This window comes from Artemia sp. Qi Xiang Cuo, unplaced genomic scaffold (assembly GCF_049724085.1).
Source record: "Artemia sp. Qi Xiang Cuo unplaced genomic scaffold, ASM4972408v1 HiC_scaffold_3092, whole genome shotgun sequence".
In the NCBI taxonomy this organism is placed as follows: Eukaryota; Metazoa; Arthropoda; class Branchiopoda; order Anostraca; family Artemiidae; genus Artemia; species Artemia sp. Qi Xiang Cuo.
Window position 1 is genome coordinate 1 of NW_028300487.1, and position 13,384 is coordinate 13,384.

Genomic DNA, 13,384 nt, shown 5'->3' on the forward strand with positions numbered 1-13,384 from the left:
TAAAATTGAACTAGAGCTTTTTATCTTCCGTGAAAATATTCACAAGTATGGTATTACTTTTTCTATCTTCCAGAGAACTTGAACTTTTGTATCTTCTGTGAAAAATTTGGAGCAGTACTTTAAATTTCTTCATCTCTTCGGAGACAGATCTGAGCTAAAGAGTAAAATTTTTATATTATTTGGAAAAATAGAAATGATCAATAACTAATTTCTTTTTCATTGAGAAAATTCAGAATAGAACTTGAACTTTTCTTCACTTCGTTGAGAAAATTAAAAATTGAACTAGAACTTTTTATCTTCCAGGAAAATATTCACAACTAGTGTATAGCTTTTTCTATCTTCCACCGAAAAATTTAGAATTGAACTTTAAATTTCTTTATGTCTTTGGGGAACTTAAAACTGAAGTGGAAGATTTTTATTTTCTCTGGAGAAATTACAATTGAAGTGCGTTCTTTGGTAAAATTCAGAAGAGAACTTGAACTTTTTTATCTTCTCTGAAAAATTTGGAACAGTATTATAAATTTTTCATCTCTTCGAGGCAGATCGGAAGTAAAGTGGAAAGTTTTTATATTATTTGGAAAAATAGAAATGATCAATAACTAATTTCTTTTTCATAGAGAAAATTCAGAAGAGAACTTGAACTTTTCTTCACTTCGTTGAGAAAATTTAAAATTGAACTAGAACTTTTTATCTTCCGTGAAAATATTCACAAGTATGGTATTACTTTTTCTACCTTCCAAGAGAACTTGAACTTTTCTATCTTCTTTGAAAAATTTGGAACAGTATTTTAAATTTTTCATCTCTTCGAGACAGATCTGAGCTAAAGAGGAAAATTTTATATTATTTGGAAAAATAGATATGATCAATAACTAATTTCTTTTTCATTGAGAAAATTCAGAATAGAACTTGAACTTTTCTTCACTTTGTTGAGAAAATTAAAAATTGAACTAGAACTTTTTATCTTCCAGGAAAATATTCACAATCAGTGTATAGCTTTTTTCTATCTTACACCGAAACATTTAGAATTGAACTTTAAATTTCTTTATGTCTTTGGGGAACTTAAAACTGAAATGGAAGATTTTTATTTTCTCTGGAGAAATTACAATTGAAGTGTGTTCTTTGGTAAAGTTCAGAAGAGAACTTGAACTTTTCTTCACTTCGTTGAGAAAATTTTAAACTGAACTAGAACTTTTTTTTATTCCGGGAAAATATTCACAAGTATGGTATTACTTTTTCTATCTTCCACCGAAAAATTTAGAATTGAACTTTAAATTTCTTTATGTCTGTGTGAAATAGAGAACTGAAGTGGAAGATTTTTTTGTCTGGAGAAATTAGAATTGAATTGTGTTCTTTGGTAAAATTCAGAAGAGAACTTGAACTTTTCTTCACTTCATTGAGAAAATTTTAAATTAAGCTAGAACTTTTTATCTTCCGGGAAAATATTCACAAGTATATTACTTTTTCTATCTTCCACCAAAAAATTTAGAATTGAACTTTAAATTTCTTTATGTCTTTGTGAAATAGAGAACTGAAGTGGAAGATTTTTGTTTTCTCTGGAGAAATTAGAATTGAATTGTGTTCTTAGGTAAAATTCAGAAGAGAACTTGAACTTTTTTATCTTCTGTGAAAAATTTGGAACAGTATTTTAAATTTTTCATCTCTTCGAGACAGATCTGAACTAAAGTGGAAAATTTTTATATTATTTGGAAAAATAGAAATGATCAATAGCTAATTTCTTTTTCATTGAGAAAATTCAGAATAGAACTTGAACTTTTCTTCACTTCGTTGAGAAATTAGAAATTGAACTAGAACTTTTTATCTTCAAGTAAAATATTCATAACTATGGTATAGCTTTTTCTATTTACTACGGATAAATTTAGAATAGAACTTCATATTTCTTTATGTCTTTGGGGAACTTAAAACTGAAGTGGAAGATTTTTATTTTCTCTGGAGAAATTACAATTGAAGTGTGTTCTTTGGTAAAATTCAGAAGAGAACTTGAACTTTTCTTCACTTCGTTGAGAAAATTTTAAATTGAACAATAACTTTTTTATCTTCCGTGAAAATATTCACAAGAATGGTATTACTTTTTCTAACTTCCACCGAAAAATTTAGAATTGAACTTTAAATTTCTTTATGTCTTTGTGAAATAGAGAACTGAAGTGGAAGATTTTTGTTTTCTCTGGAGAAATTAGAATTGAATTGTGTTCTTAGGTAAAATTCAGAAGAGAACTTGAACTTTTTTATCTTCTGTGAAAAATTTGGAACAGTATTTTAAATTTTTCATCTCTTCGAGACAGATCGGAAGTAAAGTGGAAAATTTTTATATTATTTGGAAAAATAGAAATGATCAAAAACTAATTTCTTTTTCATTGAGAAAATTCAGAATAGAACTTGAACTTTTCTTCACTTCGTTGAGAAAATTGAAAATTGAACTAGAACTTTTTATCTTCCAGGAAAATATTCACAACGTATGGTATTAGCTTTTTCTATCTTCTACAGAGAACTTGTACTTTTCTTTCTTCTGTGAAAAATTTGGAACAGTATTTTAAATTTTTCATGTCTTCGATACAGATCTGAGCTAAAGTGGAAAATTTTTATATTATTTGGAAAAATAGAAATGATCAATAACTAAGTTCTTTTTCATTGAGAAAATTCAGAATAGAACTTGAATTTTTTTTCACTTCGTTGAGAAGATTAAAAATTGAACTAGAACTTTTTATCTTCCAGGAAAATATTCACAACTATTGTATAGCTTTTTCTATTTACTACGGAAAAATTAGAATAGAACTTTAAATTTCTTTATGTCTTTGGGGAACTTAAAACCGAAGTGGAAGATTTTTATTTTCTCTGAAGAAATTACAATTGAAGTGTGTTCTTTGGTAAAATTCAGAAGAGAACTTTAACTTTTTTTCACTTCGTTGAGAAAATTTTAAATTGAACTAGAACTTTTTATCTTCCGGGAAAATACTCACAAGTATGGTATTACTTTTTCTATCTTCCACCGAAAAATTTAGAATTTAACTTTAAATTTCTTTATGTCTTTTTAAAATAAAGAACTGAAGTGAAAGATTTTTATTTTCTCTGGAGAAATTAGAATTGAAGTGTGTTTTTTCGTAAAATTCAGAAGAGAACTTGAACTTTTTTATCTTCTTTGAAAAATTTTGAACAGTATTTAAAATTTTTCATCTCTTCGAGACGGATATGAACTACAGTGGAAATTTTTTATATTATTTGGAAAAACAGAAATGATAAAAAACTAATTTCTTTTTCATTGAGAAAATTCAGAATAGAAATTGAACTTTTCTTCAATTCCTTGAGAAAATTAAAAATTTAACTAGAACTTTTTATCTTCCAGGAAAATATTAACAACTATGGTATAGCTTTTTCTATTTACTACGGAAAAGTTTAGAATAGAAATTTTAGTTTATTTATGTCTTTGGGGAACTTAAAAGTGAAGTGGAAGAATTTTATTTACTTTGGGTAAATTAGAATTAAATCGTCTTCTTTGGTAAAATTCAGAGGAGAACTTGATCCTTTCGTCACTTCTTTGAGGAATCTGATAATTTAAGTTGAAATTTTTATCTTCCGAATAAATATTCAATACTTTGTTATTGCTTTTTCTATCTTCCACCGAAAATTTTAAAATTTAACTTTTAATTTTTTTATGTCATTGTGAAATAAAGAACTGAAGTGGAAGATTTTTATTTTCTCTGGTGAAATTAGAATTGAATTGTGTTCTTAGGTAAAATTCAGAAGAGAACTTTAACTTTTTTATCTTCTGTAAAAAATTTGGAACAGTATTTTAAATTTTTCATCTCTTCAAGACAGATCGGAAGTAAAGTGGAAAATTTTTATATTATTTGGAAAAATAGAAATGATCAAAAACTAATTTCTTTTTCATTGAGAAAATTCAGAATAGAACTTGAACTTTTCTTCACTTCGTTGAGAAAATTAAAATTAAACTAGAACTTTTTATCTTCCAGGAAAATATTCACAAGTATGGTATTACTTTTTCTATCTTCTAAGAGAACCTGTACTTTTCTTTCTTCTGTGAAAAATTTGGAACAGTATTTTAAATTTTTCATCTCTTCGAGACAGATCTGAGCTAAAGTGGAAAATTTTTATATTATTTTGAAAAATAGAAATGATCAATAACTAATTTCTTTTTCATTGAGAAAATTCAGAATAGAACTTGAACTTTTCTTCAATTCGTTGAGAAAATTAAAAATTGAACTAAAACTTTTTATCTTCCAGGAAAATATTCACAACTATTGTATAGCTTTTTCTATTTACTACGGAAAAATTAGAATAGAACTTTAAATTTCTTTATGTCTTTGGGGAACTTAAAACCGAAGTGGAAGATTTTTATTTTCTCTGAAGAAATTACAATTGAAGTGTGTTCTTTGGTAAAATTCAGAAGAGAACTTTAACTTTTTTTCACTTCGTTGAGAAAATTTTAAATTGAACTAGAACTTTTTATCTTCCGGGAAAATACTCACAAGTATGGTATTACTTTTTCTATCTTCCACCGAAAAATTTAGAATTGAACTTTAAATTTCTTTATGTCTTTGTGAAATAAAGAACTGAAGTGGAAGATTTTTATTTTCTCCGGAGAAATTAGAATTGAATTGTGTTCTCTGGTACAATTCATAAGAGAACGTGAACTTTTTTATCTTCTCTGAAAAATTTGGAACAGTATTATAAATTTTTCATCTCTTCGAGGCAGATCGGAAGTAAAGTGGAAAATTTTTATATTATTTGGAAAAATAGAAATGATCAAAAACTAATTTCTTTTTCATTGAGAAAATTCAGAACAGAACTTGAACTTTTCTTCACTTCGTTGAGAAAATTAAAAATTGAACTAGAAATTTTATCTTCAGGGAAAATATTAACAACTATGGTATAGCTTTTTGTATTTACTATGGAAAAATTTAGAACATAACTTTAAATTTTTTTATGTCTTTGGGGAACTTAAAACTGAAGTGGATGATTTTTATTTTCTCTGGAGAAATTAGAATTGAAGTGTGTTCTTTGGTAAAATTCAGAAGAGAACTTTAACTTTTCTTCACTTCATTGAGAAAATTGTAAATTTAACTAGAACTTTTTATCTTCCAGTAAAATATTCACAAGTATGGTATTACTTTTTCTATCTTCCAACGAAAAATTTAGAATTGTACTTTAAATTTTTTTTTGTCTTTGTGAAATAAAGAACTGAAGTGGAAGATTTTTATTTTCTCCGGAGAAATTAGAATTGAATTGTGTTCTTTGGTAAAATTCCGAAAAGAACTTGAACTTTTCTATCTTCCATGAAAAATTTGGAAAAGTATTTTAAATTTTTCATCTCTTCGAGACAGATCGGAAGTAAAGTGGAAAATTTCTATATTATTTGGAAAAATAGAAATGATCAAAAACTAATTTCTTTTTAATAGAGAAAATTCAGAAGAGAACTTGAACTTTTCTTCACTTCGTTGAGAAAATTTAAAATTGAACTAGAACTTTTTATCTTCCGTGAAAATATTCACAAGTATGGTATTACTTTTTCTACCTTCCAAGAGAACTTGAACTTTTCTATCTTCTTTGAAAAATTTGGAACAGTATTTTAAATTTTTCATCTCTTCGAGACAGATCTGAGCTAAAGTGGAAAATTTTTATATTATTTGGAAAAATAGAAATGAGCAATAACTAATTTCTTTTTCATTGAGAAAATTCAGAATAGAACTTGAACTTTTCTTTACTTCGTTGAGAAAATTAAAAATTGAACTAGAACTTTTTTTCTTCCAGGAAAATATTCACAACCAGTGTATAGCTTTTTTCTATCTTCCACCGAAAAATTTAGAATTGAACTTTAAATTTCTTTATGTCTTTGGGGAACTTAAAACTGAAGTGGAAGATTTTTATTTTCTCTGGAGAAATTAGAATTGAAGTGTGTTCTTTGGTAAAATTCAGAAGAGAACTTGAACTTTTTTATCTTCTCTGAAAAATTTGGAACAGTATTATAAATTTTTCATCTCTTCGAGGCAGATCGGAAGTAAAGTGGAAAATTTTTATATTATTTGGAAAAATAGAAATGATCAAAAACTAATTTCTTTTTCATTGAGAAAATTCAGAATAGAACTTGAACTTTTCTTCACTTCGTTGAGAAAATTAAAAATTGAACTAGAACTTTTTATCTTCCAGGAAAATATTCACAACTATGATATAGCTTTTTCTATTTACTACGGAAAAATTTAGAATAGAACTTTAAATTTCTTTATGTCTTTGGGGAACTGAAAACCGAAGTGGAAGATTTTTATTTTCTCTGGAGAAATTACAATTGAAGTGTGGTCTTTGGTAAAATTCAGAAGAGAAGTTTAATTTTTCTTCACTTCGTTGAGAAAATTTTAAATTGAACTAGAACTTTTTATCTTCCGTGAAAATATTCATAAGTATGGTATTACTTTTTCTATCGTCTGCTGAAAAATTTAGAATTGAACTCTAAATTTATTTATGTCTTTGTGAAATAAAGAACTGAAGTAGAAGATTTTTATTTTCTCCGGAGAAATTAGAAGGTCTTGAAGGTCTTGAAGGTCCCTTGAAGGTCAGGTTTGCGTTTGATTCGCCTAGGCTATTTATTTTTCTTTTACTGTGATTTGCCACCATCATCACGACTTTGATCAATCGCCCTACGTCCTGAACTACAAGATCTAACGTATGAATATTTTTCGATATTACCATTCTATATAGTTTTGGGGGTAGCCCTTGCAAAAAGGTATGTAGTATGACTTTTTCATACAGTTCTCCTGAACCTTTTCCGTATTTTGCTTCTACTGAAATCCGTATATTGTCAAAATATTCTGCTACGCGTTGTGAATGGTCAAAGCATACTATTCCTTGTTTTAAATTTCTTGTGGAACTGGTTTCGATAAATCTATCTTTAAATGCCGCTAACAATTTGTCCACCGTATTTATTGGCAAGCTAGCGTCATCACCTATAGTATGTTCAATTTGCTTTAGGAAGGTTAAGGCCTGCACTTTTAATCTTAATAGAAGCATGCCGATTAACGTTTCTAGCTCTGTTTTTGTTAATTCTACAAACTGGGCCAATTGGATATTAAATTCGTCGATATCTCTTTGTCCATTGTATTGTGGAATAGATTTTGCTATCTCTACATTCTTCGAGACCAACTTTTGTGCCATTAATAGTTCGCTTAATTCTTCTGACATTTTTGGTTTTGAATTAACTCAAAATAATTTTTTTTCATTTAACCTATTTTGGGGGAGGCTCTTATCTCCTATGAGATATTTTAAAGGGTTTTCCTGTGATAGCTTATCGATTATAGGCCAAATTACTTTTCTTATATGTCTGTATATTTCCAATGATTAAATTTAAATTACAAAGTTTATAGCATAACTAGTTTGCATATTTTCCTCCAATTTCCGACCGCGCCATATGTAGCGATAAAAAATGGACTAGACTGTGTTGATTGTGGTAATAAAGATTGACCGCGTCAACTGTAAGATTATTATTTAAAGCTGTGAACTTACACCTTATACGTTCTCCGATAGCACAACTTATAGCGCTAAAGACTGTGCCATATGCAATATTATTCTTTAAAGCTGTGGCAATTAAGATGCGCCAAATGTGGCAATGAAATCTGGGGCCACAAATGTAATACTATGATTAAAAGCGGTGTACCGATCGCGCCACTCGCTGAAAGCGATAAAACAAAATGCGTAGCTATAGTAGGTTAGAAATTCTCCAACTATCAATTTGGGATCGTAACCTCGCTTCCTCGGGTTATCGCCGTGTCGATTACCTCTAATTTTATGTAGAAATCAGATTCCTGGGAGCGCTACCGATCGAGACCTACGAACTAATTACCTGCTGTGGGATTAGATACAGATATATAAATAAAACGAACACAAATAAAAAAGCAATAGATTATTTAAGACTTAAATTTTAGGCGTAAAACAGTACTTCACTTCAACTGACGACAATAGTGGCAAAGATAACAATAATGACCAAATTTCTACAATGACTGCATAATAATAATTTGAATAGCAATGCCTGAATGCAAATAATAGCCTACGTCCGCGCGCGTACGTAGGCTAACCTAACCTAACTTAACCTAACCTAACTTAATCTAGCCTAACCTAACCTAATTTAATCTTTTTACCATGTTTAAGTTAGGTTAGGTTAGCCTATCATGAGCGCTCATGATAAGTTAACCTAACCTAACTTAAACATGGAGAAATATTTCTAATTATTTATTAATATTTATTTATACCTAACCTAACCTATTGTTTTTGGTGGTTAGATGGATGAACTGAATTTAAGAAAAATTTGAAATAAAGTGAAACTTTTTGTCTTCATGGAAAATAATCACAATCATAGTATAGCCATTCCTATCCTCTATGGAAAAATTTAGAATTGAACTTTAAATTTTTTATGTCTTAGAGAAATTAGGAACTGAAATGGAAGCTTTTTCATTTTTCATTGGTAAATTTCAGAATTGAGCTAACTTTTTTTCTTCTCTAAGAAAATTCAGAAGAGAACTTGTACATTTTGCACTTCTTCGAGAAAACTCAGAATTAAAGTGGAGCTCCATATCTTCATGAAGAATATTCACAATCAAAGTATAACTTTTCCTATCTTCTATGAAAAATTTGGAACAGTATTTTAAATTTTTCATCTCTTTGAGAAAATTCGGAACTGAATTTAAGAAAATTTTGAATTAAAGTGAAACTTTTTATCTTCATGGAAAATAATCACAATCAAAGTATAACTTTTCCTATCTTCTACTGAAAAATTTAGAACTGAACTTTAAATTTTTTATGTATTGGTGAACTTAAAACTGAAGTGGAAGCTTTTTATTTTCTCTGGAGCAATTGGAATCGAATTTTGTTCTTTGGTAAAATTTAAAAACTAACTTTAACAATCCAAATAAAAGTATAACTTTTTAAATAGTCTATGAAAAAATCGGAAATGAGCTTAACAGTCTTTATCATCGTTGAGTTAAGTAGGAAGTTTATTTACGAAAATATAGAATGGCAGTGACACTTTCGAACATCATAGGAAATATTCGCAATCGTAGTGTAGCTTTTTTCATCTTGAACGGAAAAACTTATAGCAGGACTTTAAATTTTTTATGTCTTGGGGAACTTAAAATTGAAATGGACGCTTTTTATTTTCTATGGTGAAATTAGAAATGAAATGTGTTCTTTGGTAATATTCCCAAGAGAACTTGAACTTTTCTATCTTCCATGAAAAATTTGGAACAGTATTTTAAATTTTTCATCTCTTCGAGACAGATCTGAACTAAAGTGGAAAATTTTTATATTCTTTGGAAAAAGAGAAATGATCAATAACTAATTTCTTTTTCATTGAGAAAATTCAGGATAGAAGTTGAACTTTCCTTCACTTCGTTGAGAAAATTAAAAATTGATTTGTTCTGAAAAGATATAATAAAGCCTTTTGAAAAGGATTGCTTGATCTGGGGGTGTGCAAAAAGTCGTAAAGTAAAGTTGTGGTGAAAAAGATGAGTATTTCAACTTGTAAAATTGGTTTAGGAAGGATATTAAGAGAAGAACTTGTTCTCAAATGCCTTTGAAAAGTATTGCTTGATGTTGGGGTGTGCAAAAAGTCATAAAGTAAAGTTATGGGGAAAAGGATGGCTACTTCAACTTGTAAAATGGGTTTAGGAGGGACATTAAGAAAGGAACTTGTTCTGAAATGCCTTTTGAAAAGTACTGCTTGGTGTTGGGGCATTCAAAAAGCTGTAAAGTAAAGTTCTGGGTGAAAAGGATGGGTACTTCAACTTTTAAAATGGGTTTAGGAATGACATTAAGAAAGGAACTTGTTCTGAAAAGATATAATAAAGCCTTTTGAAATGTGGGGGCCCTTCTGTGTCTCAAGTGCACAAAAAAAGTATTAAAAAAATGGGGCGGGGGCTCTTTGGGGACCCAGGGGGACCTTTGGGGGTCCTAGGGGGGCCCTTGGGGGGCTGGGTGGTCCTTTGGGAGCCCGGGGGACCTTTGGGGGCGGGGGGGTTCCGTCGCGGTTTGGGCAGGGGGCTCGAGGCCCTTTGGGGATTGGGGTAGAGGACCTCACAACACTGTTCAAATAGAACTTGTGCATTATAATGACCACAGAGTTTCATCCTCAAATCCTCTTCCAAAACATCTTCTAAAATCATCTTTTAAAATGTCTTTAACTGTTTCGCCGAAATAATTCCCTAAAATGTCTAAAACGATTTCGCCCAAATAATCCCTAAACGTAATTTCTGCGAGTTCCATTTGTTTTGGCATCCCTGCGCTTTCACATTTGAAATTTCTAGGAAAGCCTTTCCAGCGTTAATCTCTTCATCTCATAAATGTTCCTAGATACACTATTAAGGTTTCGTTAGAATATCAATTTATCTCTCCGACTTAAAGCTCAGTGAAGCCGTATTTAAAAATAGAATTTCTATCTCTTTAGACTCCTGCATAATTCCAAGATAACAAGTGATGTCATTTCTAATTCCTGACACTAAAGATCAACGAAACCTTATTTAAAAATAGGATATTAATTTTCCTCTCTGACCTAAAGAGCGTTTATCCCTCAGACCTAAGATCAATGAAGCCATACTTGTTTCTTTATTCCCCTTTTCGTAAATCAATAATCCCCCTAGCGATTATGTAAATCAAGTTCTCAGAAATTCTCTCCCCTTTCGTGAATCAATAATTCCCCTCGATTATGTAAATTAATTTCATCGAAACCATGAAACATCCATCAAAGTGAGAAAATTCCTGTTTTTTCATTCTCACTGACAAAAACCATAAAACATCCATAAATTGCTGTACTCATCGCTGTTTTTTTTTATTCTCACTGACAAAAACCATAAAACAGACATAAATTGCTGTTGAAATCCATGAAAAACATCAAATAAATTGACCAATACACATAACCGTCCAAAAAAACATCCATCAAAGTGAGAAAAATCTTGTTTTTCCATTCTCACTGACAAAAACCATAAAACATCCATAAATTGCTGTACTCGTCGCTGTTTTTTTTAATTCTCACTGACAAAAACCATAAAACAGACATAAATTGCTGTTTACATCCATGAAAAACATCAAATAAATTGACCGACACTCATAACCGTCCAAAAAACATCCATCAAAGTGAGAAAATTCCTGTTTTTTTTCAAGTGAGAAAACCCATAAAAACATGTATAAATTATGTTAAAAAGTTGTAGGTGGCAGCACGGGTGTCGCGTGGGACCTTTAGGGTCTTTTCTACTGACTATCTCATAAGAGATACCGTAGTGAAGGAGGATATGCCATAGTCCTTCGCGCCATATCAGGTCAAATGCCTGATGGAAATCAACGAATAGTTGGTAGAGTTCTTGGTTGAATTCGATGTGTCGTTCCATTAGTTGCTGAACGACAAATATCTGATCGATTGATCGACCTTCTCCCAGCAATGGGTTAAATTGCATGGTGAAGCAGAACACCATCGTGGGAGGATCCCCTATAGGAGGACAACTGCGAAAGGGCGGAGGATCCAGATTTACGGACAACGGCCTCTGCAAGGTGGTGGAGAGGAGTGGCTTGCTGCCACCACCCATTTAGCCAAGAAACCACCTCTCTTGAAATCATGAAAAAAGGGTCCAGTATTATACGAACATCTGCAACTGCGTCCAAGGTAACCGACGAACAACCAATCTTGAATGATAAAAATGTGATTTTACATGCTACCGCGTCCGGGGCAGCCGACGAACAACCAATCTTGAATGATAATAATGCGATTTTACATGCTACCGCGTCCGGGGTAGCCGACGATCCTAGTCCTAGGACGACCCCCACCCGGGGTGAAAATCCACACGGTTGTTCCGTTCCGACAAAAACTACCCAACAATTTAGCACGCTAAACATCTAGAAGCTTGCCAAACCGAGAAAACTAGATCTTGTCCTTAGAGAACTACAGAGGTACAATTGGGATGTTATTGAGCTTTCTGCGACTCACCTCCCCCGAATAAGTGAGGAAAACCTATCTGGAGCCTCCCTTTTGTTGTCCGGCTACAGGGACGGAGTTCATCGACAAGGTGAAAGATTCTTCGTATCATCAACTGCCCCAAAAATTTCTAATCTCTTTCACCCCAGTCTCAGAAGGAATAGCCGTCTTACGACTAAAGGGAGCTGCCAAGAACATCTCTGTCGTCCAAGTCTATGCCCCCGACTCCGCCAGAAGTGAGGAAGAATGCGATGAATTCTATTTCACACTACAAAACGTTATTGACCAAATCCATAAAAATGACGTACTGATTGTCATTGGGGACTTTAACGCTGTAGTAGGTATGGATAATACCAGTCGATCCCATGTAATGGGGACTTTTGGTCACGGAAAACTCAATGCGAGAGGGGAACGATTGCTCGACTTCTTCCGAAAAAACGAGTTATTCTTAACGAACACAATGTTCAAACACCGCCATCGACCTAAAGCGACCTGGAGATCCCCAGACGGTAAAACCGAGAACATGATTGATTATATCCTGATATTGAAGCGCTGCAAGTCTTCCGTAATAGACACAGTAGCATTACCTGGAACAGGCTTTGAATCTGATCACACTCTCTTGATGTCAAGGTTCAAGCTACGAATGGGAAAGTTCCAAAAAGCAACAAAAATCCCAAGATTCCAGCTGGATCTGCTGCGGGATCCCGCAAAAAGACAGACCTACACTTCCACTCTATCTGAAAAATTCCAAGAGATCCTGGAAAATCATCCTCCCTTGACCACTGCTAATGAGATAGACTCCCTGACCGAGCAGGCCACATCAGCTATCATAGAGACAGCGAATGACGTCCTTGGAAGAAAAACTCCAAATGAAAATCCATGGATCACAGATGAGATCATTGCGCTATGCGAGGATAAGCGACTTTTTCGCAATAAATCCGACCGTCACAGTTGGGATACTTACAAGATCCTCAAGAGAAGAGTAGAGCGAAAGATCAGAAAGGCACTACGTAACCACCTGCGGAAGAAATGCGAAGACTGCGAAGTACTGTCCAAGAAGGGGAATAGCGGAGCAGTTTTCAGAATTGTACGCGAGTTAAGCCGGAAAAAAGAGCCGCAAACTTCAGTGATCCTGGACAAAGACAGAAATGAGATCTACGATTCAAAGATGAAACTTGAAAAATAGAAAGAATACTTTAACGATAAACTGAATCCCCTAGTAGCTGTGGATCCTAAAATACTAACCCGCTTCCCAATACCCGACCAAGAACTCAGACCACCACCCCCACTCAAGTCAGAAACTGAGTCAGCAATCAAGTCGCTCAAACAAGGAAAAGCCCCTGGCCCAAAAGTAGTCACCGCTGAAATCATTAACGTCGGATCGGATGATCTAACTGATCTGTACCA

General features: G+C 32.2%; 1 protein-coding gene across 1 annotated transcript; it reads left to right on the plus strand.

Annotated features, from left to right (window-relative positions):
* Nucleotides 1-12,048: 12,048 nt before the first annotated feature.
* On the plus strand, nucleotides 12,049-13,163 carry LOC148938595 (uncharacterized; the record flags this gene model as incomplete). The annotated part of the gene is made up of 1 exon (XM_089107673.1): nucleotides 12,049-13,163. A coding segment is annotated over one exon (1,115 nt), but the record flags the coding sequence as incomplete, so codon positions are not given.
* Nucleotides 13,164-13,384: the final 221 nt, after the last annotated feature.